This window comes from Loxodonta africana, chromosome 24 (assembly GCF_030014295.1).
Source record: "Loxodonta africana isolate mLoxAfr1 chromosome 24, mLoxAfr1.hap2, whole genome shotgun sequence".
In the NCBI taxonomy this organism is placed as follows: domain Eukaryota; kingdom Metazoa; phylum Chordata; class Mammalia; order Proboscidea; family Elephantidae; genus Loxodonta; species Loxodonta africana.
The window spans coordinates 5,893,707-5,918,245 of record NC_087365.1 but is presented as its reverse complement, the minus strand read 5'-3'; the positions used below and the strand labels follow the sequence as shown (position 1 = coordinate 5,918,245).

Below are 24,539 nucleotides of genomic sequence, written 5' to 3'. Positions count from 1 at the left end.
GGAATGCTCTTTGATTATTTCTTGAACTTTTTCTGTCTTCTCTGAACTCTGGATAACTTTCCCCCCAGGTCGATCTATTTTTCTTTTCTCCTTTCTTCCCTTTTGCTGCTTTATTGACGTATAATTGACATGTAATAAGCTACACATATTTAAAGTGTACAAATTTAATACTTTTTGACATATGTATATATCCATGACAGCACCATCACTGTCAAGATAATGAACATCACCCCCAAAATGTCCCTTTTTAGTTCATCTCTATCCCCACTCATTTCCCCCCATCTTTAGCCAACCACTGGTTTGCTTTCTGACCCTGGAGATTAGTTTTCATTTTGTGGAATTTTATATAAATGGAATTATATAGATACATCCTTTTTTACCTGGCTTCTTTCAACTTAGCAAAATTATTTTGAAATTCACCTAGTTGCATGTACCAATAGTTCGTTTCTTTTTATTTGGACAGTAATATGTGATGGGGTATACCACATTTTATTTGGACAGTAATATGTGATGGGGGTATACCACATTTTATTTGGACAGTAATATGTGATGGGGTATACCACATTTTATTTGGACAGTAATATGTGATGTGGGTATACCACATTTTATTTGGACAGTAATATGTGATGGGGTATACCACATTTCATTTGGACAGTAATATGTGATGGGGTATACCACATTTCATTTGGACAGTAATATGTGATGGGGTATACCACATTTCATTTGGACAGTAATATGTGATGGGGTATACCACCTTTTATTTGGACAGTAACATGTGATGGGGTATACCACATTTTATTTGGACAGTAACATGTGATGGGGTATACCACATTTCATTTGGACAGTAACATGTGATGGGGTATACCACATTTCATTTGGACAGTAACATGTGATGGGGTATACCACATTTCATTTGGACAGTAACATGGGATGGGGTATACCACATTTCATTTGGACAGTAATATGTGATGGGGTATACCACATTTCATTTGGACGGTAATATGTGATGGGATATACCACATTTCATTTGGACAGTAATATGTGATGGAGTATACCACATTTTATTTGGACAGTAATATGTGATGGGGTATACCACCTTTTATTTGGACAGTAATATGTGATGGGGTATACCACATTTTATTTGGACGGTAATATGTGATGGGGTATACCACATTTTATTTGGACAGTAACATGTGATGCGGGTATACCACATTTTATTTGGACGGTAATATGTGATGGGGTATACCACATTTTATTTGGACGGTAATATGTGATGGGGTATACCACATTTTATTTGGACAGTAATATGTGATGGGGTATACCACATTTTATTTGGATAGTAGTATGTGATGCGGGTATACCACATTTTATTTGGACAGTAATACGTAATGGGGTATACCACATTTTATTTGGACATTAATATGTGTTGGGGTATACCACATTTTATTTGGACAGTAATATGTGATGTGGGTATACCACATTTCATTTGGACAGTAATATGCGATGCGGGTATACCACATTTCATCTGGACAGTAATATGTGATGGGGTATATACCACATTTTATTTGGACAGTAATATGGGGTATATACCACATTTTATTTGGACAGTAATATGCGATGTGGGTATACCACATTTCATTTGGACAGTAATATGCGATGTGGGTATACCACATTTCATTTGGACAGTAATATGTGATGGGGTATACCACATTTTATTTGGACAGTAATATGTGGTGGGATATATACCACATTTTATTTATGTATTCACCAGTTGATGGACATGTGGATTGTTTGCAGTTTTTGGCTATTATAAAAAAAACTTGTGTACAAGTTTTCATGTGAATATATGCTTTCATTTCTTTAGGGAAAATACATGCGAGTGAAATGGTTGGATTGTATGGTAGATTAAAACAAAACAAAACAAAAATTACCTGCCAGGCTCATTTCCAAAGTGGTTGTACCATTTTATATTCCATTTATTTTGTCTTTTGGATAGAGTATTTTTTATGATTTTATTTCCTTTTGGCTTATTAACTACAACTGCTTAGCTCATGCAGTCCGTTCATCCATTCACTAGCTTTCTGGCTTTGAGAAAGTTAGTTAAACACTGTGCCTCAGTTTCTTCAATTGTAAAATGGGAGCATTAATAAATGCACCTCATAGGGAGCTCATTTCTGAAAACTAGGACCCACCTGCCCTCCCCCCTTCCTTATACTGTAATTTTTTCTAGGTAGCAGAAGTAGAGCTTCTTGGTCAGCTACACTCAACATTCACTGAAGAGCTGCAGCGTGCCTGTGCTGCAACGTGCCTGTGCCCTTAGGCATCAGGGCAAGGGTCAGCCTGCTCAGCGTCCTATTTTTGTAAATAAAGTTTTATTGGAGCACAGCCACATCCATACACATACATATTGTTTATGGCTGCTTTTGTTCTATAAAGGCAGAGTCCAGTCATTCCAACTCAGATCGTATGGTCAAAAAGTCTGAAATGTTTACTATCTGCCCTCCTATGGGGCACAAAGAAAGTGGGTTTTTGATTCTTCTCAGTGTGTTAGTTGCTTGGTACAGGAGAGAGGAAAGTACAGACTTCAGTGTGTAGAGGTAAGATGAAGAGGCAGAGCCTCCTGCCTTCATAGAATTTGTTTTTGTTCAGCAGTTATCAGGTTATCTTCTACCATAGACGCCCTCCTCCCCCCAAGAATTGATTCTTCTGCTTTCCTTACCACTTACTCCACTTACTGCTTCTGATCAAGCCCCTTTTTCTTGGTTCACATCATGTTTGTAAGAGCGCCGTCTGATCGCTTCTTCCCTGTCATTCTGTCCTTGGTTCACATCATGTTTGTACAGAGCGCAGTCTGATCGCTTCCCTGTCATTCTGTCCTTGGTTCACATCATGTCTGTACAGAGCGCAGTCTGATCGCTTCTTCCCTGTCATTCTGTTCTTGGTTCACATCTTGTTTGTACAGAGCGCAGTCTGATCACTTCTTCCCTGTCATTCTGTTCTTGGTTCACATCATGTTTGTATAGAGTGCAGTCTGATCGCTTCCCTGTCATTCTGTCCTTGGTTCACATCATGTCTGTACAGAGCGCAGTCTGATCGCTTCTTCCCTGTCATTCTGTTCTTGGTTCACATCTTGTTTGTACAGAGCGCAGTCTGATCGCTTCTTCCCTGTCATTCTGTCCTTGGTTCACATCACGTTTGTACAGAGCGCAGTCTGATCGCTTCTTCCCTGTCATTCTGTCCTTGGTTCACATCACGTCTGTACAGAGCGCAGTCTGATCGCTTCTTCCCTGTCATTCTGTCCTTGGTTCACATCACGTCTGTACAGAGCGCAGTCTGATCGCTTCTTCCCTGTCATTCTGTTCTTGGTTCACATCATGTTTGTACAGAGCGCAGTCTGATCGCTTCTTCCCTGTCATTCTGTTCTTAAAGCCCTTTTGATAGGCTTCTTCTCCAGTTGCAGATACAGATTGAAGCTCAGTCACATTCCTTTCCTTCTCTCTCAGAGATCCCCACCATCCTGAAATTAGTGCTCATCATTTCCTTCCTTTTTTTCTGTTTTCATTGCATATGTATGTATCCCCGGCCAGTGCCTAATAAGATTTTATTTTATATATTTTAAAACTTTCTTTAAATGGCACACTGTATATATCCTTCTACAGCTTGCTGTTTTGGCTTAGCGGTATATTTGTGACCGTCCAGTTCTGGTTCTCTGACTCTCACTTGAGTCTGGCTTTTTAGTATGTGGACATGCCACAGTTTATTAATCCAGCCTCTGCCTGATGGGTGTGTTTTTTCCTAATTAAGTTGACCTGTTATTTTATTTCTTTGTGTTTAACAGCTTTATTGAGATAAAATTTACACAGCATTTAAAGTATACAATTTAATATTTCTTGGTAGGTTTACAGAGTTTCCCGGCTGTCACTACTGTCTGTTTTTTACAACATCTTCATCATCCTCAAAAGGAATATCGTACCCATTAGCAGTCACTTATGAGTCCCTGGTGGTACAAACAGTTAAGCATTTGACTACAAAAAAAAGGTTGGCGGTCCGAACCCACCCACGGATACCTTGGAAGAAAGGCCCAGTTACCTGCTTCTGCAAAGTCACAGCCGTGACACCTCTGTGCGGCACAGTTCTACTCTGCGACACATGGGGTCACCACAGGTCGAAAATGACTCCACGGCAACTGGTTTGGTTTGTTTTTCTAGCAGTCTCTTCTCATCTGCCCCAGACTGCCTCCACCCGCAGCCTTGACGCAACCATTAATCCACTGTCTGCCTCTATAGATTTGTCTATTCTGGATATTTCATGTAAATTAGATTGTATGACATGTAGTCTTTTGTGACTGGTTTCGTTCACATAACCTGTTGCCGTTGAGTCGATTCTGACTCATAGCGACCCTAAAGGACAGAGTAGAACTGCCCCATAGGGTGTCCAGGGAGTGCCTGGTGGATTCTAGCTGCCAGCCTTTTGGTGAGCAGCTGTAGCTCTTAACCACGGCACCACCAGACTTTTCTTCTTTCACTTAGCATGATGTTTTTGAGGTTGATCCATGGTATAGCATGTATATGGTAGACTTTTAAGTTGTTTAAAATTTTTTGCTATTACAAATGATTCTTTTTATGTATTTGGGGATCTGTTACATTTTAAGGGTTTTTTTTTTACTGTTAGCGACAGTAAAAACGTGATCTCATTCTTATCTTTTGTTGAAGTTCTGGACAAAAAAGACAAAGGTAGTGTTCATTTACAAAAATATAATTGAGTGCCTCAGGAGTGAGTGAGGTGCAGTCTTTACCTTTTGAAGAATCACAGTGTTGTTGGGTTAGAATGACAATTATAAATCTGTGGAAGTGCTACAAATGAATATGGAAAATTCGGAGGGAACACAGAAGAAGGAGCAGCCAGTTGCTTGGGAGATATGTGTGAAGTGTTGGAAAGATTTCAGCAAGTGAGGTTGGCAAGGAGGCAGAAGGCATTCTGAAAGGAGAAACTGCAAAAGCATTAAGAGATGAAAGAGCATTTTCCAGGGACTTGGGAGAGATCGGGTGAGCTCGAAGGATATTGTGGTAGGACAGGAGACTACTACGGGTCCAGGATTATTAGTCTGGACCTGCTGTTGCAACCATTGGAACAGTTAGGCAAGACGGAGACTCTGACAGTATAGAGGGTGGACTGGAGACAGGAGTGGTGGGGTAGTCTTATCAGCAGGCTGTTCAGGTCTTTCAGGGGAGAGATGATGGTCATGGTCATAGGGATGAGAAGAGATCAAGTGAAGAAGCACTTTTTGGGTTAAATTGGCAAGACTTATTGATTGGGTGGAGCCCTGGTAGCATAACGGTTAAGCACTTGGCTGCTAACCGGAAGGTTGGAAGTTCGAACCTACCAGTGGCTCCTTGGGAGAAAAGATGGCACACAACAACATTGATTGGGTGAAGAAGAAAAAGAATTATAAGGTGATTCCATGGTCTCTCACTTGGACAGTGAATGATTTGGGAGTTTGATAAATACCATCTACGTAGTCAAGATTAACTTGCTGTATTGGTAGTCATGTATTTTCTGTAGGTAAAACACCTGCTTCAGTTTGCTTTAAGGAATAAAATAACTTAAGATTTAAAGATTTTGTAAAGTGTTTAAAGATTTTGTAAATTATTTCCAATTCAAGAATGAAACAGATTTGTGCTGAGCCTGAAATCTATCATTTTTAGACCTGAACAGTCAAACTATTATTAATTATCTCTTCCTCATAGCCAAAAGAATGCAATGGTGTGAAGATTCCAGTGGATGCCAGCAAACCTAATCCAAATGATGTGGAGTTTGATAACCTGTATTTGGACATGAATGGAATCATCCACCCCTGTACTCATCCTGAAGACAAGTACGTACCTGTTCTTGTCAGTGATATCACAAGCTCCAGAAGAAGTACTGTCATTGTGTTACATTGTTTGCTTGTAATTACAGACCAGCACCAAAAAATGAAGATGAAATGATGGTTGCGATTTTTGAGTACATCGACAGACTTTTCAATATTGTAAGACCAAGACGACTTCTCTACATGGCCATAGATGGAGTGGTAAGTGCTAAAATAATTAACCTAGAAACTTCTGTTTTTGTTTCTGCTGTGTTCCCAGGGTCTAGAATGAAAGTTATCTAAGCAATGAAAAATGTTGACTTTGGTGAGTTGGAGAAGGAAAGTCTTATCCTTCAATCATTCATTCAAACATCCTTTCAGTGCCTAATTTGTGCCAAGCACTGTGAGATGCCAGTGATGTTAGTGACTGCCCATGCCTTTGAAATGCTTAACTGCCAAAGGGAGGGAGACAGATAAATGAGTTTAATCTCATAAGGACTTTATAGACACTAGATAGCATATGCAGGGTGCTGAGGGAGGTCAGTACTCCTAGGGGAGTCAGGAAATAGAGAAGAGGTGCTTTTTGTCCCATTTTTTTTGAAGGATGAGGAATAATAGGACATTGGTGGGTAGTGGTGGGGGATGGGTGGGACGAGCATGGGAAAGGGGACCTTCTACATTGTCTCAGACGTGCTAGGCAGATGCAGTTTGTATGCACATGACCAAACTGACATGTTTGGGCAGCTACAGATGGTTTGGATTGGAAGGGGTAGTAGAGTGACAACTTGAGGAAGGCCTTACGTGCCACACACGAGAGTTTGGATTTTATCCTTACGCTCTGAATAGTCATCAAAATGTTTTAAGAGGTGGGTAGCTTACTGACCTATAATAATACCAAATAGGTTATAAATGATCACCAAAGTGTATACCAGGGTTTAGGGAGAATTAAGGTAAATCATAACTCAATTTATTTAGCCATATGCAATTAGATTCTTTTAGATGTAATACATGATAGGCACTAATGGAATGATTTTGAAAATCCAGACTTTGGGTCCAAGAAGATTAACCTTTCTGTGAGGTTGTATTTACTCAATGAAAAACAGTAGCTACCTGATAACTTGCCAAGTTGGTTACAGTGAAGTAAAGAATAGAGAGAATAGGAATATGTCTTATTTAGAGTACATTCCAAAACACATTCAGTTAAATTTCTTGAAGAAAGTCTTTAACATAATCCAGTGTGCCCTTACTGCTAGATGAAGTCTAAGATCTGCATGTTCCTGTGTGCACATATATACATGTACATGTATGTGCACACATATTTTGTTCAAAGTATAAATATAGATTATAGAACTTGGCACTTGAGAGGGCTGTATTAGATGGTCTCGTTGGAAAGGGAACTGTTCAAATGCAAATATGAAACAACTTAGATGTAGACAGGCTACTTCAGAGCCCTATCCAACCCCAGGCTCAGTTCAGTAACTCAGAACTTACAGTCAAGTTCACTTCATTCAGGCTTATCCAGTGATGTAAGTTACATTTGGTTAGAGTGATTTAAAAGTACTTTTGGTTTAAAAAAAAAAAAAAAAAAGTCTCCCTTTTCTAATTGTTGTGCCTTATTGAAAAGATAGAGGGGTAATGGTAAACCCTGTTGTGAGAGATACAAAATGGAAGTGTGTTGAGGTCCTGTAGGCCAAGAATAGTAGTTTTCTGTTGCTCTTATGGAAATTGTGACAGATTTATTCCCAATCACTTTTGGAGACCATCCTTCCTTTTAGGTTTGGGACTCTGGGAAGTTCTTCCTGATCCAGGGTTTGGATTATCACATGCTGGCTGGGTCTTTGATTAAAGTGAGCTTTTCTTCTTGGGTGCCTTGAGCACCATAAACCAGTGGAATTGGTGTTAGGCCACAGGTCTCGCAGTACTAAGTGCCATGACTTCGTAGGATGTTTGTCCATTTGATGTGCTACCCATTCACCTAACGGAGCTCAGCGTTTAGCTTTTTGGGTCAAATTTAGGTTCTCAGGACCTACTGTGTATCATGAAATGATTATTAAACATACTACTTACCTTCCCTTTAGAGTACCACTATTATAAGATAGACTGACTTAAAGTAATGTGCAGGCAAATTTGTAAATATTTTGAGTAGTGTCATCTGAGTATGAAATACATGTTTTCAGGCACCGCGTGCTAAAATGAACCAGCAGCGTTCGAGGAGGTTCAGAGCATCGAAAGAAGGAATGGAAGCAGCAGTTGAGAAGCAGCGAGTCAGGGAAGAAATACTGGCAAAAGGTAAAGGAAATACATTTCGAAGTTGCACTTTTGAAAAGACCTGTTCAGGGGGCGGGTAAGCAACTTTTTCTTAACAAATAGGTGAGAGTTTAATTTAATGAGGATCCCAGAGTATCCAAGGAAAATGTATGTTCATGTTCACTGGTGAGGAAAAGCTTTTGATGGCATTCTTCATTCCCATTAATAACCTTGCTCATTTTCAAACTACAGTTACAGGGAAACTTGAGACTAAAAGGAGGGGATTCTGTTAAAAAGAGCAGCTTCTTAACCGCTTTGAGTGCAAATGCAGCTCTTCAGCTAGCTTTTACATATCAGTAAACTGAAAATACATTGAAGGTGTTCTGTGGGGGCTGTCACATTTTCCTCACATCAGTCTTGGGACTCTTGTTTCTTGCTTACCCTTAAAACAAAGAGGTGTGTCTGAGCAGACCTGGGATGCTTCGATCTGTATTTGCACCTTTCACCACAGCACTTGTACAGTCAGTAGGGGTTAAGGAAATGGGCACAGTACCCAGCACTCCCTCAAAGTTTGTTTTTTTTTGTGTGGGGAAGGGTCATCTTCTCAGTTCTCCTGATGGGAATATGGGTAGGAGCTAAGTCTCAGAGAGGAATGGAGCATCAGGGGATGCCGACTGGGACTGGGTTCTCTCCCAGCATGCCTTGTGTGTGAAGCGAGGTGAGAGCATATAGCGAGGTGATTTGTTTGGCTTTCTCCTATGGAAGGCAATATAATAGGCCAGGAGAGTCACGATTTATTGGTTCAGGATAACTCTACTTGGCAGATGAAAAAAAAATGCTATTGTGTAGTCAGCTCAGGCCTGTGCTAACAGTAAATTTTACGTTACTTTAATTTGCTGCAAGTGTGTGAATATATAGCTCCTTAGCCTCAGCTTGTGATTAAGACTAAAACTTGTTTGTATTTATACCACAGTGTCTTTGATTTTAAGGATGTGCTTTTTCTTGACAACGTTATGAAAAGTATTTGTTGAGAAGAAACTAATCAGTGATAAAGAGGCAATATAAGGGTTTATATCCTTCCCAGTGATCATTTTGTGTTTGGTCATGTAAATCTTTGATAAACTCAGCATTTTAATATCATTTTTCTAAGGTTACTTTATATTAACAATTGTTATGAAAATTAAAACCCTTAATCTGTGTTGTGTGTGTGTGCACGCACTGTGGAGGGCATTAGGAAGACCTTCATAATTTTTATATTTTTCATATAACAATATAATACCTTTTATGTATATGTATTTTTTGAAAGTCTTGTTAAGGCTTAGTTTAAATTTTGGGGGAATGATCTCAATTTACTTAGCGAAAGAGGCAGCAGTTCCTCAGGTGCCAACGCTTGTGGTTCTTTCCTATTTGAACTCACTGTTGTTGCTCTGGTTTAACGTTGAGTGTTATTCTGCCTCACTGTTTATGGGGAGAACAACACATTGCTTCTTTTCTCTAGGTGGCTTTCTTCCTCCAGAAGAAATAAAAGAAAGATTTGACAGTAACTGTATTACACCAGTAAGTAGTCTCACACTTTGCCAGCTCTTGCTAACTCTTAAATGATACATTAATTTATTTCCTTCTGTCATTTTAGGGAACTGAGTTCATGGACAATCTTGCTAAATGCCTTCGCTATTACATAGCTGATCGTTTAAATAATGACCCTGGGTGGAAAAATTTGACAGTAAGTTTCACATTTTGGTATTTCAAAAAGATTAGGTGATCATTTGAGGCTGTACTTTGATATGACTGGTCGGTATTTATCCTTCTTTTTCTCCATAAAATGCTAGCTGACTGTCAAAGGAAAGAGAAGTTTCCAGGGTTTTTGGAAATGGAGTACCTTGCATGGCCAGGTTTTAGATATCAGTGACATCTGAATTTTTTCTTGATACTAGTTTTGTCCTCTTACCATCACTATGAAGCCATAAAATGGGATCCATAATTTTTACAAATACCTGTATTGGAAAGTAATTTTAAATGAAAATTTCTGGTATTAGAAATCAAACTACAGCTCAATTAACGTTGTGGGTCTGTATTTAAAAAAAAAAAAAAAAGAATGACTACACTGTCAGTATTTAAGTAAAATGTAAATGAACTTTAATTTTTTGGTTGATAAGTTTGTTTCCCTGTTAATTAAATACAGCAGATTGCATTTAATGGCTGCCTTTTGTCTGTTACTGTTGAGGATTATATGGTTGGGCCTGTATCCTTGGGTAGTAGTGAGAATTGTAGGAACTTGGGAATGATTAATTTTTCTAATGGCTAGTCTAACCCAGACGTTTCATTCTTTTTCGTTCTGCGTTTTAAGTTAATAGAATAGTTTTAGTGTGTAACACCCACATATGCAAACATGTTTTTCAGAAAAATTTCCATTTACTAATGCTATCTTAATAGAATTATCTCATTAATTTATTTTAAGATACTCTTTTAAAAAATTTTTGTGCACGTAGAAAATGGAAGATGAGCTGAAGGTGTTAAAACTTTTTTATAGGTTATTTTATCTGATGCCAGTGCTCCTGGTGAAGGAGAACATAAAATCATGGATTACATTAGACGACAAAGAGGTAAAATCCACTTACAGATGTTTGACTGTGCGTTCTAAGTAAAAGAATAAAGAAGAAGAAAAGCCATTGACTAGAAAATGTTTGCTAAGGTATGATATCCTGGGGGATAATACATACATGTTTTCCTCTCCCCCGCTCTCTCTCTAGCCCAGCCTAACCATGACCCAAATACTCATCATTGTTTATGTGGAGCAGATGGTAAGTTTCTTCTTTGGGGATTTGATTCTCTTAGATTAAAACATAGCAAGTTGGTGACTTGGTATATGGATTATTCATGGTTGCTTGGAAATTCTAAAATGACTTGCTTATTTTGTATTTGAGAAGGAAGTAGTATTGACTTGCTGTTTGATCTATGTGATTAATGCTTACCTGTCTTTAAAGTTTTTTTTCAATATCCTTCAAGCTTTTTATATAGCTACATATACGTGTATCTCTAAAATGGGACATTTCCCAAGTGTTTACTCCTGAGCGGTTGTCTCTGTTCTAGGTCCACACATCTGGAGGACGTCTTGTTGGCTGATAACTCTGAGAAGTTTTAGGCTTTTGCGTTTGCCTCCTCAGTTTGTGTGCTTATTTGGGCTTTTCTTTGTGTGGGTGTCTTGTAGTACTTTGGTTATGGTAAGCGTTCTCTCAGCTCACTGCTCAGTGTTTTTGTTGTTGTTGATTGATAGCTGATCTCATTATGCTTGGCCTCGCTACACATGAGCCCAACTTTACCATTATTAGAGAAGAATTCAAGCCAAACAAACCCAAACCTTGTGGTCTTTGTAATCAGTTTGGACATGAGGTCAAGGACTGTGAAGGTTTACCAAGAGAAAAGAGAGGAAAGGTAAGAACCTTGAAATGGCAGCTACCTCATTTTTAAAGTGGAAAACAAGAAGGTTATGGTGGATTCCGTTTTTTTACCTGCTTGCTTTCTCAGCCCTCAGGGAGCTAGATCTCTTACAGCACGTTTACCCACCTTCGAAAACATGCACACATCATATTCTGATTTTTCTACCTTCCATTTTTTTTTGACATAGCCTATGTGAGGTTTAGGTCTCATAGATAATATCCATTGCTGTGATTTGTTTGTGGAAGTTATTTGTTTCAAATGATTACTCTTTGAAGAGGAACTTTAAATCAGACATGTTAAACTTCATATTCCCAGTTCCCAAAGAAAGGTATAGAGGCATACACATCACAAGTAATACTGACTGGGTACAGGTCAGTGATTGGCAAACTACACCTCTCTGGATTTGGTCCATGATCTGAGAGTGGATTTTACATTTTTAAAGTGTTGTTTAAAAAAAAAAAAAAAGGGAAAGAATATGTGGTAAGAGAATTTATGTTGCTCCCAAAGACTATAATACCTACCATCTGGTCCTTTACAGAAGATGTTTGCTAACTTTGGATCTAGTTGGGATTATGGGTAATTTTTACTTTAGAGTGGCTGAATTCTTTTTTATTTAATACTTGTAATAGTAAAATGTATCTTGCTTTAGTAAAAAGCCTTTAAAATTTGTTTGGTTGGGAAAAATTGCAGAGTTTGAAGTAGACTTGTTTAACCTTGACTCTATTTCTCGCAGCATGATGAACTTGCAGATAGTCTCCCTTGCGCAGAGGGAGAGTTTATCTTCCTTCGGCTTAATGTTCTTCGTGAGGTATGCAGTGGTAACCGTTGGAACGAGCATTCTAAGGGAGGGTGCCTTTTGACACCTTTCACAGCAGAATTCCTTTTTGGTTGTAGTATTTGGAAAGAGAGCTCACCATGGCCAGCCTGCCATTTACGTTTGACATTGAGAGGAGCATTGATGACTGGGTCTTCATGTGCTTCTTCGTGGGGAATGACTTCCTTCCTCACTTGCCGTCTTTAGAGATTAGGTATGTGTATCTGTGTCATTTTTCAAGCTACTGTTTTAGCCTTCTTGCCTTTGTCATACTTGCTGGTCCTAATACATAATGTTTGTCTCCTGCTGACAGGGAAGGTGCAATTGACCGTTTGGTTAACATATACAAAAAAGTGGTACACAAGACTGGGGTAAGTACATGCTTGAATAACTTCAGAACAGAAGTGTATGCTTTTATAAGAGGATGATTTGACATGTGTTTTATCACTTACAGGGCTACCTTACAGAAAGTGGTTATGTCAATCTGCAAAGAGTACAGATGATCATGTTAGCAGTTGGTGAAGTTGAGGATAGCATTTTTAAAAAGAGGAAGGATGATGAGGTAAAGTGTTTCTATTGCAGTAGCTAAAATTGCCCCTGTCTCTAACAGGCTGTGAGGATTCTGTGATTGTACTTTTAACCTCTTTTGAGTGCATTGTTGTACCACCGTAGTGTACCAAACATTAATGCATTCGTGACTGGCCAGTACTTTAATTATTTTGTGAAAGTTATCATGCTTGTTGCGTGGAATTATCTATTGCACATTGTTTGAGTTGCGTTGAAATTTTTTTTTTGTCTTCATAATCTTAATTCGGGTAAAAATTTAAACACCTTTGTAACCAATAGGCTATGAAATGAGGGCTCCAAGGCTAGAAGAATGCTAGGATTGAACTGGTGGCTGCCATGTTTTATAGGAGATACTTAAATGCTCTAGAAAACAGGTTAAGACCTCAGAACTACTATTCTGGTAGTAGAGTATAGTTGGTCTGGGTTATATTGCATCAGCCAGAACGGAAGGTTGCAGCTCTGAATAAGAAATTAAAAAAATTTTTTTATTCTGCTCTAAGTGAAAGTTTACAAATAAGTCAGTCTCCCATACAAAAATTTATGCACACCTTGCTGTATACTTCTAACTGCTCTCCCCCAATGAGACAGCACACTCCTTCCCTCGACTGTCTATTTTCGTGTCCATTTGGCCAGCTTCTGACCCCTTCTGCTCTCTCATCTCCCCTCCAGACAGGAGATGCCAACATTATCTCAAGTGTCTACTTGATCCAAGAAGCTCATTCTTTACCAGTATCATTTTCTGTCCCATAGTCCAGTCCAATCCCTGTCTGAAGAGTTGGGTTTGGGAATGGCTCCTGTCTTGGGATAACAGAAGGTCTGGGGACCATAATCTCCAGGGTCCTTCTAGTCTCAGTCAGACCATTAAGTCTGGTCTCTATATGAGAATTTGGGGTCTGCATCCCACTGCTCTCCTGCTCCCTTGGGCTTTCTGTCATGCTCCCTGTCAGGGCAGTCATCGGTTGTAGCCGGGCACCATCTAGCTCTTCTGGTCTCGGGCTGATGCAGTCTCTGGTTTATGTGGTCCTTTCTGTCTCCGAGTAAGAAATTTAAACCTAAAAGAAGGAAATGAAATGACAAAGCACTTGGAAATTGATTGCATATGATGACGGAGTGCTTAGGTGAGAAGTCCAGGCTTCTGGCGTGGGTGGTTAGTGAATGGTTAGGTGCCATTCACTGAGATAGCAAGCACTGGGTATGGACCAGGTTGGAGTGGGGACATGGTAGAAATTGAGTTTCATTTAGAGATGTTGAGTCTGAGGGTCGTGGGGCACCTAAGAGGAGAAATATCCTTTAAGCATATGGATGGATATGTCTAAAGCTGAGGGCAGAGGCCTTTTGGAAAGAGATTTGAGAAACATTCAGAGTTTGGAGGTACTCGAAGTCATGAGAGTGAACCTGAAGGCCCTGGGAGCTTGTGTGGAGTCAAAGTGTCTCTGGCAGAAGCCTTGGGTGTGGGCATTTAATGACCAGGGAGAGGAGCTGGTTCCTGGGAGGTGAGAAGAAATCACTAATGACAGGAGATGCCATTGGCACATAGTGCTGCTGGAGGCATCAGAGCCAGGTGGATGGGCACCTCAGCCACAGCCAGGGGTTCCGAGGCCCTGAAGAGTGATGGCAGGGGTGACAGGGGAGGCCATCAGTGGCAAGATGAGCACATAGTAGCTTCTTAGAAAGGAGTGAGGGAAATGCTTTCAGAAACTGATTTTATAGAGAGTCGTGATTATTTTGAGCAAATTGCAACATAACAGATTGGTATATTGCTACATGATCTGACAGATTAAAACATCATTTATCTGACAAGATTTCGTATTTTCTTTAACTTTGTACACTGTAGTGAGTGATCTCTTTTTCAGGATTTTGGGCACCATTTGATGTAACACAGTGAGGTAACTAAGCACTCTTTGCGAAAGCTTTCAGTACTTGGCAATATGTATGACTTTGGCAGACCCTGTACCATTAAATATTGGTGATACTTGACATTGGAAGGGAAGTATGTGATTTATATAGGTGCTACAATGTTTCCTATTTAATCAATACGGTTTCCAGCTGCCCTGGCGGAGAGAACATTCCAAAGCATTGGATCCTTTTTGGTGATCTTGAAGTTATATGATGTCCTTTAGTGTGGTTGACATCACAGAGATTTATGAACTCTCAGAAATTCAATATGGAAGTTTTTGTGTGTACCCATTTTCTGGGATGTGTATGCATGGTTTTCAGCAGATTTCCAAAGGCGTTCATAGCGCACGATTGATTAAAGATAAATGAGGTCCTCCCAGAGCCTCCCTCATGCTTATTGGTACCTACCACCCTTAGAAACAGGTATTTAACAGATAGATTACAGCAGAACAGGTGGTAGAAAAAGAGTCCATGAATATTTATTACTAAAATTGAACAAAACAAAGGCCGGAAATGTGATACTTTTTATTTTATAAGCTTTGATGTTTGCCTTTTATCTTGGAAATGTTCATTCGTTCAGCAAATATTTATTGTTTATTAATTGCCAGTCAGTGTTCTGAGTGCTAGTGACCGAGCAAAACACAAAAAAACAAAAAAAGTACACAAAAATTCCTGCCCCCTTGGAGCCTACATTCACTTGGGGCACATGGACAGTAAACAAAATAAGTATGTAATGTGTTAGAGAGTGAAAAGCTCCATGAAGGAAATTAAAGTGCACGAGGAACCTGCATCTGGGAAAGCAGAGATGGGGATGATGAAAGTTGACCAGGAAAAGCCCAGCTGACAGATGACATTTGCGTAAAGACCTGAAGGACATGAAGGAGTAAACAGTGCAGATATTTGTAGGAAGAGTGTTTTAGATGGAATAGCCAGTGCAAAGGCTCTGAGGCAAGAACATAGCCAGCATGTTGACAGAACAGCAAGGAGCCAGTGTGACAGGAGCAGACAAAGCAAGGGGAAAGTAGTAGGGAATGAGGTCAGAAGGATGGTGCAGGGCCAGATCTGGTAGGGCCTGATAGGTCATTATAAAGACTTAGCTTCCACTCTGCATGCATGGGGAGTTTTTAGTAGGCGAGTGACATGATCCAACACATTTAAAAGGATGAGCCTAGCTGTCATGTTGAGACTACAGAGGAGTGGAAGCAGTGAGCCCAGTTAGGAGGCTTTTTTGCAATAATTCAAGGGAGCCAGGTGGCGGCAGCAGAGATGATACGAGGTCTTAGTTGGATTCTGAACACATTTTGAAATAGAGCCAGTGAGATTGGCTTTGAGTTAAATGTGAAATGTGAGAGAAAGAAAGGTATCAAGAATGACTCCAAGGCATTTTTTTTTTTTTTAATTTTTCTTGTGCTGTAACTGAAAGTTTACAAATCAAGTCAGTCTTTCACTCAAAAACTTATACACACCTTGCCACATACTCCCAGTTGCTCTCCCCCTAATGAGACAGCCCGCGCCCTCCCTCCATTCTCTCTCTTCATGTCTGTTCTGCCAGCTTCTAACCCCTTCTACCCTGTGATCTCCCCTCCAGACAGGAGATGCCAACATAGTCTCAAGTGTCCACCTGATGCAAGAAGCTCAGTCCTCACCAGCATCCCTCTCCATCCCATTGTCCAGTCCAATCCCTGTCCGAAGAGTTGGCTTTGGGAATGGTTCTGGTCCTGGGCCAACAGAAGTTTTGGGGGCCATGACCACCGAGGTCCTTCTAGTCTCAGTCAGACCATTACGTCCACTCTTTTTATGAGAATTTGGGGTCTGCATCCCACTGCTCTCCTGCTCCCTCAGGGGTTGTCTGTTGTGTTCCCTGTCAGGGCAGTCATCGGTTATAGCCGGGCACCACCTAGTTTTTCTGGTTTCAGCCTGATGAAGTCTCTGCTTTATGTGGCCCTTTCTGTCTCTTGGGCTGGTAATTACCTTGTGTCCTTGGTGTTCTTCATTCTCCTTTGATCCAGGTGGGTTGAGACCAATTGATGCGTCTTAGATGGCGACTTGCTAGCATTTAAGACCCCAGATGCCGCTCTCCAAACTGGGATGCAGAATGTTTTCCTAATGGATTTAATTCTGCCAGTTGACTTAGATGTCCCCTGAAACCATGGTCTGCAAACCCCTGCCCCTGCTATGGTGGCCTTTGAAGCATTCAGTTTACTCAGGAAACTTCTTTGCTTTTGGTTTAGTCCGGTTGTGGTGACCTCTTCTGTTTCCCTTCACCTAATGTATTTCTTATCTACTATCTAATTAGTGAGTACTTCTCTCCCACAGTCCCTCCCTCCCCCCTCTTGTAACCATCAAAGAATATTTTCTTCTCTGTTTAAATTATTTCTTGAGTTCTTATAATAGTTGTCTTACACAATATTTTTCCCTTTCAGTATAATGCCTTCCGGATTCCTCCATGTTATGAAATGTTTCACAGATTCCTCACTGTTCTTTATCGATGCATAGTATTACCTTGTGCGAATATACCATAATTTAATTATCCATTCATCTGTTGATGGGCATCTTGGTTGCTTCCATCTTTTTGCTATTGTGAACAGTGCTGCAGTGAACATGGGTGTGCATATATCTGTTTGTGTAAAGGCTCTTATTTCTCTAGGATATATTCTGAGGAGTGGGATTGGTAGATCGTATGGTAGTTTTAAGGAAGTGCCAAATCGATTTCCAAGGTGATTGTATCATTTTACATTCCCACCAGCAGTGTAGAAGTGTTCCAGTCTCTCCGCAGCCTCTCCAACATTTATTACTTTGTGTGTTTTTGGATTAATGCCAGCCTTGTTGGAGTGAGATGGAATCTCATTGTAGTTTTCATCTGCATTTTTTATTGACTAATGATAGTGAGCATTTCGTCATGTACCTATTAGCTACCTGAATGTCTTCTTTAATAAAGTGTTAGTTCATATCTTTTGCCCATTTTTAATTGAGTTATTTGTAATTTATAGTTGAGTTTTTACAGTATCTCATAGATTTTAGAGATCAGGCGCTGATCAGAAATGTCATAGCTAAAAACTTTTCCCCAGTCTGTAAGTAATCTTTTTACTCTTTTGGTGAAGTCTTTGGATGAGCATACGTGATTGATTTTTAGGAGCTCCCAGTTATCTAGTTTTTCTTCTGCATTCTTAATAATGTTTTGTATACTGTTTATGCCATGTATTAAGGCTCCTAATGTTGTCCCTGTTTTTTTTTCCATGATCTTTATCGTTTTAGATTTTATATTTAGGTCTTTGATCCATTTTGAGTTAGTTTTTGTGCATGATGTGAGGTATGGGTCTTGTTTCATTTTTTTGCAGATAGTTATCCAGTTATGCCAGCAGCATTTGTTGAAAAGACTGTTCTTCCCCCATTTAACTGTTTTGGGGCACTTGTCAAATATCAACTGCTCGTACGTGGATGTATTTATGTTTGGATTCTCAATTCTGTTCTATTGGTCTATGTATCTGTTGTTGTACCAGTACCAGGCTGTTTTGACTACTGTGGCGGTATAATAGGTTCTGAAATGGGGTAGAGTAAGGCCTCCCACTTTATTCTTCTTTTCAGTGATGCTTTACTTTTCCGGGGCCTCTTTCCCTTCCATATGAAGTTGGTGATTTGTTTCTCCATCTCATTAAAAATGCTGTTGGAATTTGGATTGGAAATGCATTAAATGTATAGATCGCTTTTGGTAGAATAGACATCTTTATAATGTTAAGTCTTCTTATCCATGAGCAAGGCATGTTTTTCCACTTATGTAGGTCTCTTTTGGTTTCTTGCAGAAGTGTTTTGTAGTTTTTTTTGGTATAAGTCTATTACATCTCTGGTAAGATTTGTTCCTAAGTATTTTATTGTCTTGGGGGCTAGTGTAAATGGTATTATATGGTGATTTCCTCTTGGATGTTCTTTTTGTTGGTGTAGAGGAATCCAACTGATTTTTGTATGTTTATCTTATATCCCGGTACTCTGCTGAACTCTTCTATTAGTTTCTATAGTTTCTTGAGGATCCTTGAGGGTTTTCTGTGTATAAGATCATGTCATCTGCAAATAGAGGTACTTTTACTTCTTCTTTGCCAATCTGGATGCCCTTTATTTCTTTATCTAGCCTAATTGCTCTGGCTAGGACCTCCAGCATGAATAAGAGTGGTGATAAAGGGCATCCTTGTCTGGTTCCCGATCTCAATGGGAATGTTTCAGGCTCTCTCCATTAGGGTGATGTTGATTGTTGGCTTTGTATAAATGCCCTTGATTATGTTGAGAAATTTTCCTTCTATTCCTATTTTGCTGAGAATTTTTATCATGAACGAGTGTTGAACTTTGTCAAATGCCTCTTTCTACATCAATTGGTAAGATCATGTCATTCTTGTCTTTTTATTTATTTATGTGGTGGATGACATTCATTGTTTTTCTAGTGTTGAACCATCCCTGCATACCTGGTATGAACCCCACTTGGTCGTGGTGAATTATTTTTTTCATATGTTGTTGAATTCTATTGGCTAGAATTTTGTTGAGGATTTTTGCATCTACGTTCATGAGGGATATACGTCTATAATTTTCTTTTCTTGTGGTGTCTTTACCTGGAATGAGTTTGGTAGTATTCCGTCCTTTTCTATGCTCTGAAATACCTTTAGTAGTAGTGGTGTTAACTCTTGTCTGAATGTTCAGTAGAACTCTGCGGTGAAGCCTTCTGTTTCCGCCAGGGCTTTTTTTTTTGTTGGGAGTTTTTTGATTACCTTTTCAATCTCTTCTTTTGTTATGGGTCTATTTAGTTGTTCTACCTCTGTTTGTGTTAGTTTCAGTAGGTAGTGTATTCCTAGGAATTCATCCATTTCGTCTAGGTTTTCAGATTTGTTAGTGTACAGTTTTTCATAGTAATCTGATATGATTCTTTTAATTTCAGTTACGTCTGTTATAATATCACCCTTCTCATTTCTTATTTGGGCTATTTGCTTTGTCTCCTGTTTCTCTTTTGTTAGTTTGACCAGCGGTTTATCAATTTTGTTGATATTCAGAGGAACAGTTTTTGGTCTTGTTAATTCTTTTAGTTGTTTTTCTGTTTTCTGTTTCATTTAGTTCTGCTCTTATTTTTATTATTTTCTTCTGGTGCCTGAGGGCTTCTTTTGTTGCTCTTTCTGTTTGTCCAAGTTGTAGGGATAAGTTTTTGATTTTGGACCTTTCTTCTTTTTGTACATGTGCATTGATTGATATAAATTGACCTCTGAGCACTGCTTTTACTGTGTCCCAAAGGTTCTGATAGGAAGTGTTCTCATTTTCATTGGATTCTATGAATTTCTTTATTCCATCCGTCATGTCTTCCATAATCCAGTCTTTTTTGAGCAGGGTGTTGTTCAGTTTCCAAGTGTTTCATTTCTTTTCCCTGCTTTTTTCTGTTAGTGATTTCTACTTTTATGGCCTTATGGTCAGAGAAGATGCTTTGTAATATTTCAGTGTTTTGGATTCTGCTAAGGCTTGCTTTATGACTTAATATGTGGTCTATTCTAGAGAATGTCCGATGTGCACTACAAAAGAAAGTCTACTTGGCTGCTGTTGGCTGGAGTGTTCTGTACATGTCTATGAGGTCAAGTTGGTTGATTGTGGCATTTAGATCTTCTGTGTCTTTATTGAGCTTCTTTCTGGCTGTCTTGTCCTTCACCAAAAGTGGTGTGTCGAAGTCTCCTACTATTATTGTGGAGCTGTCTATCTCACTTTTCAATGCTGATAGAGTTTGTTTTATATATCTTGCAGCCCTGTCATTGGGTGCATAAACATTTAATATGATTATATCTTCTTGGTGTATTGTCCCTTTAATCATTATATAGTGTCCTTCCTTATCCTTTCTGATGGATTTAACTTTAAAGTCTATTTTTTCAGAAATTAATATTACCACTCCTGCTGTCTTTGGATTGTTGTTTGCTTGGTATATATTTTTTTGGCATCCTTTGAGTTTTAGTTTGTGTCTCTAAGGTGTGTCTCTTACAGGCAGCATATAGACGGATCGTGTTTTTTAATCCATCCTGCCACTCTCTGTCTCTTTATTGGTGCGTTTAGTCCATTTTTGTTCAGCAAAATTATGGATAGGTATAAATTTAGTGGTATCATTTTGACGTCTTTTTTTTGTTGACAGTTTCTTTTTCCCACTTAATTTTATGTCCTGAGTAGATTATATATTGTCCTTTCCTCATATTTGTTGTTGTTGATTTTGTTTCTGCTGAGTCTCTGTTTTTTTCTTGTATTTTATTTTAATGTGTAGGATAGTTTGTCACCTTTGTGGTAACCTTATTATTTACTCCTATTTTTCTAAATTTAAACCTGAGCTTTCTTTTTATCGCCTTGTCTTCCTCTCTATATGGAAGATCTATGACTACATTTCTTAGTCCCTCTTTATTGTTTTAATGTTGTCTTCTTTTATATTAGAACATCGCTGTTTGTTCCTGTTTTGAGTGTTTTTTTTATTTTGATTTGTTTTTGTGATTTCCCTGTCAGGGTTGACTTCTGATTGCTGTGTCCAGCATTGTAATCTTGGGCTGGTATCTGACATTATTGATTTTCTAATCTAAGAACTCTGTTTAGTATTTCTTGTAGTTTTGATTTGGTTTTTATAAATTCCCTAAACTTCTGTTTATCTGGAAATATCCTAATTTGAACATCATATTTGAGAGACTGTTTTGCTGGATATAAGATTCTTGGCAGGCAATTTTTTTCCTTCAATTTTTTACATGTCATCCCATTGCCTTCTTGCCGGCATGGTTTTTGCCGAGTAGTCGGAGCTTATTCTTACTGACTCTCCTTTGTAGGTGACTTTTCATTTATCCCTAGCTGCCCTTAAAATTCTCTTTTTCTTCGGTTTTGGCAAGTTTGATTATAATATGTCTTGGTGACTTTCTTTTAAAATCTACCTTATGTGGAGCTTGATGAGTATCTTGGATAGATATCTTCTCTTCTTTGATGACATCAGGGAAGTTTTCTGCCAACAAATCTTCAACATTTCTCTCTGTATTTTCTTTTATTCCTCCCTGTTCTGATACTTCAGTCACTTGTAGGTTATTTCTCTTGATAGAGTCCCACGTGGTTCTTAAGATCTCTTCATATTTTGAAATTCTTTTATCTGATTTTCTTCAAAATTAGTACCAAGTACTTTATCTTCAAGTTCAGAAATTCTGTCTTCCACTTGCTCAGTTCTGCTCCCCTGACTTTCTGTTGAGTTGTCTACTTCTGTAATTTTATTGTTAATCTTTTCAATTTCTGATTGCTGTCTAAGGATTTTTCTAGCTCATTAAATTTTTCATTATGTTCTTGAATAATCTTTTTCATTTTCTTCAGTTGCTTTATCTGGGTGTTCCTTGGCTTGTTTTGGGTATTCCCTCATTTCCTTCCTGATGTCTTGAAGAAGAAGAAAAAAAAAAAGCCTAACCCCGTGCTGTCGTGTCTATTCCGACTCATGGAAACCCTGGTGGTGTAGTGGTTAAGTACTACAGCTGCTAACCAAAGGTTCGGTAGTTTGAATCTGCCAGGTGCTCCTTGGAAACTATGTGGCAGTTCTACTCTGTCCTATAGGGCCGCTGTGAGTATGAGTCTGATGTCTTGAAGGGTTCTGTATATTAATCTTTTGTATTCTGCTTCTGATAATTCCAGGAAGGTACTTTAATCTAGAAGATCCCTTGACTCTTTGTTTTGAGAGCCTGTTGAGGTGATCATGGTCTGTTTCTTTATGTGACTTGATATTGACTGTTGTCTCCGAGCCATCTATAAGTTATAGTATTAGTTTATTTTATGCTTGCTTACCATGTCATAGCTTCTTGCTTTGTTTTGTTTTGATATGCCCAAATGGGTTGCTTGAGTGATTTAGCTTGATTATTTTCACCTTTGGAGCTCTGGTGTCCTGTCCCCAGCTGGGTAGAGCTGTTATCAGGTATATCAGTCTAGGAGTCCATTCACTTTTCTTGTATGAATTCAGCTCAGATGTCCAGGTAGCTGATCATCAAGTGTGTGGTACAGGCTCTGTCCGTAGTCTTAGAGGGTCAGGGGTGATTGGTGTAGGTACTGGTTTCTGGTTGCAGCAGAGGGTCACACTCTGAACAAGGCATGAGGCTGAGATTTGTCCCCCACGTGTCTCTGAGGAAAGCGTGTCCCTGTTCCCTAGAGTGTACAGGTGGGTGGGTTCGGCAGATGGACCATGGGCATCCAGTGTTTTTGGTTGTAAGGACTGGGAGGGACTACTTGTCCCTGGACCCCTGTCATGGATGGGTGGTTGACCGGAGTGGAGCCACCAGTACTTGGGCCCCTCATGTGGGTAGGTGAGGACCCTGTTTAATAGGTAAAGCAGTGTCAAACATCAAACACCTACCTCTCTGCTGCACAGCTGAAACGGTTGGCGTCTGTCAACAAGGGAGTGTTCTCCTGAAATAGGCCCACACAGATCCATGCAGAGGGGAAACGTACTCAAAGTGCACAGACCGTTTATGCCTGGACAGGAGCCGCTTCTTTCCTGAGCTCCCCCGTTGTGGAGCTGGCAAATTATCTTTTCCACCAGTTGCAAATTTATTCCTTCTCCAAGGCCTGGAGAATGGCTCTAGGCACTCAATAGGACCTGTCTCAGGCCCAGGGAATTCAGCCACTGAGGCTGGCTTGGGAGCAGCGGGGCATGGTAAGATATATGCAAGTACTTAGCTTTTGCCGAGAGCACCGTTCTTCTCTGGTTCCGTAGGTATGAGTAGGCTGTGTGGCTGGCTGCTCGTCCCTGAGGAAACTGTGGTTGAACGCTAGCACCAGCCCACTGCAGCCGCTCCCGGGAATGGTGCCTGCAGGCTCCCGGTGATTCAGGTCCAGTAACTCCTCTCTGCTTCTGGACCGTGTCTTCCTCCCTCTGCCCCTCAGTTCGTTTTCTAAGCTTGCCTTTGATGTTCAGGGTTCCTAGCTTGTTGTAAATATACTTGTTTTACTTGTTTTTGGGGGGTCTTTTTTGTAAGAGGGCTTGCCGGAAGCGTCTTTCTATTCCACCATCTTGGCTCTCCCTCCGATTCCAAGGCATTTTGTCTGAGCAACTGTGATGAGGAACACTTTGGGTCTTGCGAAGGTGGAGGTGGGGACTTCATTCGGGTTATACTTGAGGCATCTAAGTGGAGATGCTAAATGGGAAGAGGTCCTAGTTGGAGAGTCATCAGCATAGAGATGTTATTTAAAGCCATGAACCTAGGTGACATTCCCGAAAGAAGTAGAGACGCGGAAAGGACCCAGTATTGAGCCCAAGGGATGCCGACATCAGAAGGTTGCATTGTTGAGGAATGAAGGCGCAGCAGGAAAGGGAGCAGAGAACGGATGGGTGTAGTGCTCTGGAAGCCAAGTGAAGAGTGTATTTCACGGAGGAAGGAGTCATGGACTGAAAATCAGCTATTGGATTTGAAGGTCTAGAGGTCATTGCTAGCCTAGATAATAGAAGTTTCCTCGAAGATGGGGGTAAAGGCCTGATTAAAGAAATGGGTGGTTTCCGTATTGTTGGAGGTTTTAAGGTAACTCACCTGGGCTCCACTGAACAGAGAAGGTGACTTTTGTATCCAGTGTTCAGCCCATCTCCTGGCAGAAATCACACATTTCAAATCTCGTTAAGGTGTTGTGTTGCAGTTGGCAGTTCTGACTTGGAGGTGAAAGAAATGTACAGCTAGTACGGTGACAGCACAGTACCTCCTGGCCCCTGTTCTAGGGTGCAGCAGCAGC

At 39.8% G+C, this 24,539-nt stretch overlaps 1 protein-coding gene across 1 annotated transcript in view; it reads left to right on the top strand.

The window, feature by feature from the left end:
- The window catches only part of XRN2 (5'-3' exoribonuclease 2), an 88,422-nt gene that overhangs the window by 12,544 nt on the left and 51,339 nt on the right, over positions 1-24,539 (top strand). Inside the window, exons 2-13 of the mRNA XM_003411716.4 lie at positions 5,748-5,875; positions 5,959-6,070; positions 8,026-8,137; positions 9,594-9,652; positions 9,729-9,818; positions 10,626-10,698; positions 10,846-10,896; positions 11,370-11,527; positions 12,267-12,341; positions 12,428-12,561; positions 12,661-12,718; positions 12,802-12,909. Coding sequence (XP_003411764.1) covers positions 5,748-5,875; positions 5,959-6,070; positions 8,026-8,137; positions 9,594-9,652; positions 9,729-9,818; positions 10,626-10,698; positions 10,846-10,896; positions 11,370-11,527; positions 12,267-12,341; positions 12,428-12,561; positions 12,661-12,718; positions 12,802-12,909 — 1,158 coding nt within the window. The remainder of the gene's footprint in view (positions 1-5,747; positions 5,876-5,958; positions 6,071-8,025; positions 8,138-9,593; positions 9,653-9,728; positions 9,819-10,625; positions 10,699-10,845; positions 10,897-11,369; positions 11,528-12,266; positions 12,342-12,427; positions 12,562-12,660; positions 12,719-12,801; positions 12,910-24,539) is intronic.